Source organism: Bidens hawaiensis, unplaced genomic scaffold, assembly GCF_021521415.1.
Source record: "Bidens hawaiensis isolate Kalapana, Puna unplaced genomic scaffold, B.hawaiensis_p1.1 tig00008841_1, whole genome shotgun sequence".
Classification (NCBI taxonomy): Eukaryota; Viridiplantae; Streptophyta; class Magnoliopsida; order Asterales; family Asteraceae; genus Bidens; species Bidens hawaiensis.
The window spans coordinates 7,652-11,570 of record NW_027491637.1 but is presented as its reverse complement, the minus strand read 5'-3'; the positions used below and the strand labels follow the sequence as shown (position 1 = coordinate 11,570).

Genomic DNA, 3,919 nt, shown 5'->3' with positions numbered 1-3,919 from the left:
AATTCGTTACTTATCCTTAACGAACTGACTTACCATGACGAACTGGTTCTTGTAACGAATTGGAACCTTTAACGAACTGGACTCTTAACGAATCAGTCCATGTAGCGAACCAGTCCAAGTAGCGAATTGGACCTTCTAGTTCGTTATCTACTTTAACGAACTGGTCATAACGAATCAGGGTGATTCGTCACCCCTTTCCCTTAACGAATTGAACACGAACTGTAATCAGTTCGCTATGTTTCCATGGACGAACTAACTAGCGAATCACCTGTAATTCGCTATATTCCTGTAGCGAACTAGGGTTAGGTCAGGAATGTCAGAACATTCCCTGACATTCCCCCTTAACCTCGTACCACTTTCCGGCGCCGCCTTTCCGGCGCCGTCATTGCCGGAAAGCCGCCGGAAAAACGCGATTTCGCTGGAAAAACGGGTTTTAGCTCGTTTTTCACCGTTTTTCGTCCCGTTCAATCCAGATCTGAGCTAGGGTGACTCCTAAGTTCATCATAGGTTCGGTTTATACCCGAATCCACCCGGATCTCGCGACTTTAACGGTTTAACGGTGTCGGCTCGTCGTTTCATGATTATATCTAACGGATTTAAGCTCAAACAATAAAATACTATCATTACCTCAGGTCGGTTCTCGGTTTCCCTTCTTGATATCGGTTTAGAGAGAGAGAGAACTAGAGAGAGAATCTTAAGTGTGTGTTTTGGATGGTGTAAGGGATATGTGTAAATGAATTAAATGGAGGATTAAGGGTATATATATTTTTGATCATGGGCTTAAGCCCATGGTCCTTCCTTCATTCCTCCATAACCCAAGTCCATAACCCATATCCATCTACCCAACACAAGTCCATCTCGTATTCTATTCAACTAAACCGATAACGACCCGCTATAAAATAAACGAACTTTATTTTATTAATATAACTGAAAGTAGGATGTTACAATACACATACTCTGAGGTACAAAGCATCACAAACAACTTCAATGTTGTTCTTGGGAAAGGAGGATTTGGAACAGTTTACCATGGGCGTATTGGTGATACACAAGCTGCTGTTAAAATGCTCTCCGAAACATCCAGCCAGGGAGAAAAGGAATTTCAGGCCGAGGTAACGTATAGCACGCTAACAATGTATGAAAATCTCATGACAAGCTCAATACAGGCCATTCTTCTCATGAGTGTTCATCATAAAAACTTAACTTCATTTGTCGGGTACTGCAATGAAGAGAAGCACAAGGGAATCATATACGAATACATGGCTAATGGAAACTTAGAAAAACTTCTACTTGGTATTTAACTTAACTTCAATACATCACTTTCAAGTTTAAAGTGAATAAAAACTTTGCAAATATGTAACAGTAAGTTTTGTTTTTGTGAATCACTTGAGCAGATACAAATTCTAGTATCTTGGACTGGGAAAAAAGATTACAAATAGCATGTGATGCAGCACATGGTAAGTTAACAAATTATTTCAAGTTTTATTGCTTCTATGATCAATCAGATTCTTGACCAAATGGAAATCAACTCTTTATCAGGGCTTGAGTACCTGCATCATGGTTGCAAGCCGCCAATAATCCATAGAGATATTAAGAGTACCAACATCTTACTGAATGAAAGATATCAAGCAAAACTAGCAGACTTTGGGCTGTTGTTGGTACATAAATGTCAGTAGTTCATAGTCTAGCGTTTGTAATCGAGTCTGTAATGTAATTATGTTTAAGTTTATGTTTATGTAAGTAAGCGAAGTTGTCAACAAGTTCGCTTAGGCGAACTTGTTGAACAAGCGAAGTTGTCGACAAGTTCGCCTAGGCGAACTTGTTCAACGAGCGAAGTTATAGACAACTTCGCCTGAGGCGAAGTTGTCGTGTATTTAAGTAACCTACGGGTTTACGGTTTAAGTGTTAGTGTTTTGGTTAATCACGTGTAATTCAGCAAGTCGATAGACGAGAGATAGAGTCTGTAATAGACGTGTTTCAAGTTATATTACATAACGTGTTCGTTTGTATCGCGTGTGATTGTTTTACGTATTCTACGCTCGTAACTACCTACGCAGGGATTCCGCACCTACGTAGATAGCGATATCCCGTGTAAGATCCGTCCGGGAACCTACAGCTGTCCAGAGCTTTTCCAACAGAAGTTGCCACTCATATTTCAACAGCCATGGCCGGCACTCCTGGTTACCTAGACCCTGAGTGAGTTTTCCTGAACTTATATATTGACGCGAAGCGGAAGCAAATAAATATGCATATAGCTCTGAAGAAATTTGATTAAAAACTGAACTTATAGGGACTTTCTAAACTCCACAAGTTTGCCAATTTCTCATAATTATAAATACGCTAATGATTACTGAAATTAAAACCACAAATAGTTACATTAATTACGTTGATCAATAATTTTCGTGCTTTATACTATAAAAAGAAAGTACCAAAGATTGATGAAATTGGAGAAACTTTGGAGTGACAAAATCGGAGCTTTAAAGGAAATAATTCGACTATGACAGTTCCAGATGATAGGCTCATCGAGACCTTTATGTCCACTAGTTATGAACCCGTAACTTCACTTGTTACCCAAATTATGCTCGTTTGAAGTTTGGGTCATTTCTATTTTGTTTCCTTCTGTTCAACTGATCCAAAAAGTCTGTCAACTCTTGGATTAACTTAAAAGTAGGGATAACAATCCAATATGAATACCCGGAAAGGTCGAAACCCAACATAATTGGGACGAGAAAAACCCGTCCCATTAGGGTTTGGGACTGGTTTTTGGATTAGATTTGAAAATTTTCACGAATTTGGGACAGGTTTAGGATTTCTAAAATACCATATTACATTAACTCATTTACCGTATTATATGTCTTATGTACCAGACGTAACTTTACACACACACACACATACATTTTGTATGTATGTATGTATTTATGTATGTACGTACGTACGTATGTATGTATGTATGTATGTATGTATGTATGTATATGTGTGTGTGTGTTATAGAAAAAATTAGCATCATGTCGTTTTAGTTGCAAGCCTTATAAAATGTAATCTAAAGATTCTACATCATCATGCAACATAGCCACATAGGACATAATAGTATGAAAGATCTCTAACTTTGACCATGGATTTTAGTCTAAACGCGAAAACAGTTTTATCGGCAGGTACAATATCATCTCAGACAAGCCGTCAAATGAGAAAAATGATATTTATAGCTTTGGAGTTGTGCTTCTTGAGATAATTACAGGTCAACGAGCAGCAATCAAATATGATAATGATGAATGCACACACATAAGTGAATGGGTCAGTTTAAAGCTGCCAGAAGGGAACTTGGCAAACATTGTTGATCCAAGGATACTAGAGGATTTTGACATCAATTCAGCATGGAAGGCAAAAGAAGTTGCAATGGCATGTGTCACGGACACTCCCAGCAGAAGACCAACCATGAACAAAGTGGTGATGGAGTTAAATGATTGTTTGGTGACAGAGAGAGCTCGTAAGGGGACCGAGCCAAGTAATTTAACTGGACTTGTGTCACTTAATCTAGAGGGTGTATATGATCCAAACCCAAGATAGAGAATTCAAACACACATTTTTGTGTGAAATATCTTGTATTTTTATGAACTTAAAATTGATTCATTTAACTTGTGTTTTGTATTGATCAGACGTAACCTTTTATGGTTTAATAGCCTTGAAGAGTAAGCCACAGAACTATCTATGGATTTGAAAGACATTATAATAGCTTAAGTAACTATTTGGAAACAAAGTTGGATCTTGGTGTATGATTTGGAATTATTATGTTTTTAGATTAATTATATGCATGTTTATAGACTGTAACTGCAAAGGTCTGTATATAAATATATAATAACTCAAGACCAATTTTTCAAATCGACTACACGTCATTGTATTTTTACAATTATTGTTTCCTAACAAA

The 3,919-nt window shown here is 37.5% G+C and overlaps 1 protein-coding gene across 1 annotated transcript; it reads left to right on the top strand.

Annotated features, from left to right (window-relative positions):
- Window positions 1-938: 938 nt before the first annotated feature.
- Window positions 939-3,586, top strand: LOC143530111 (putative LRR receptor-like serine/threonine-protein kinase At1g51880). Its single transcript, XM_077025741.1, has 6 exons — window positions 939-1,109; window positions 1,164-1,290; window positions 1,392-1,454; window positions 1,537-1,655; window positions 2,114-2,193; window positions 3,138-3,586. The coding sequence occupies exons 1-6, from the start codon at window positions 939-941 to the stop codon at window positions 3,559-3,561; spliced, it is 984 nt and encodes a 327-aa protein (XP_076881856.1). The 3' UTR covers window positions 3,562-3,586.
- The last annotated feature ends 333 nt before the right edge of the window (window positions 3,587-3,919 follow it).

Bases quoted from the DNA above. Each gene is read 5' to 3' on its own strand.
- LOC143530111 (XM_077025741.1), top strand. From the start codon at position 939: ATGTTACAATACACATACTCTGAGGTACAAAGCATCACAAACAACTTC. The intron at 1,455-1,536 runs GTAAGTTAACAA...ACTCTTTATCAG, and splicing joins AGCATGTGATGCAGCACATG to GGCTTGAGTACCTGCATCAT. The intron at 1,656-2,113 runs GTACATAAATGT...GGGAACCTACAG, and splicing joins CAGACTTTGGGCTGTTGTTG to CTGTCCAGAGCTTTTCCAAC.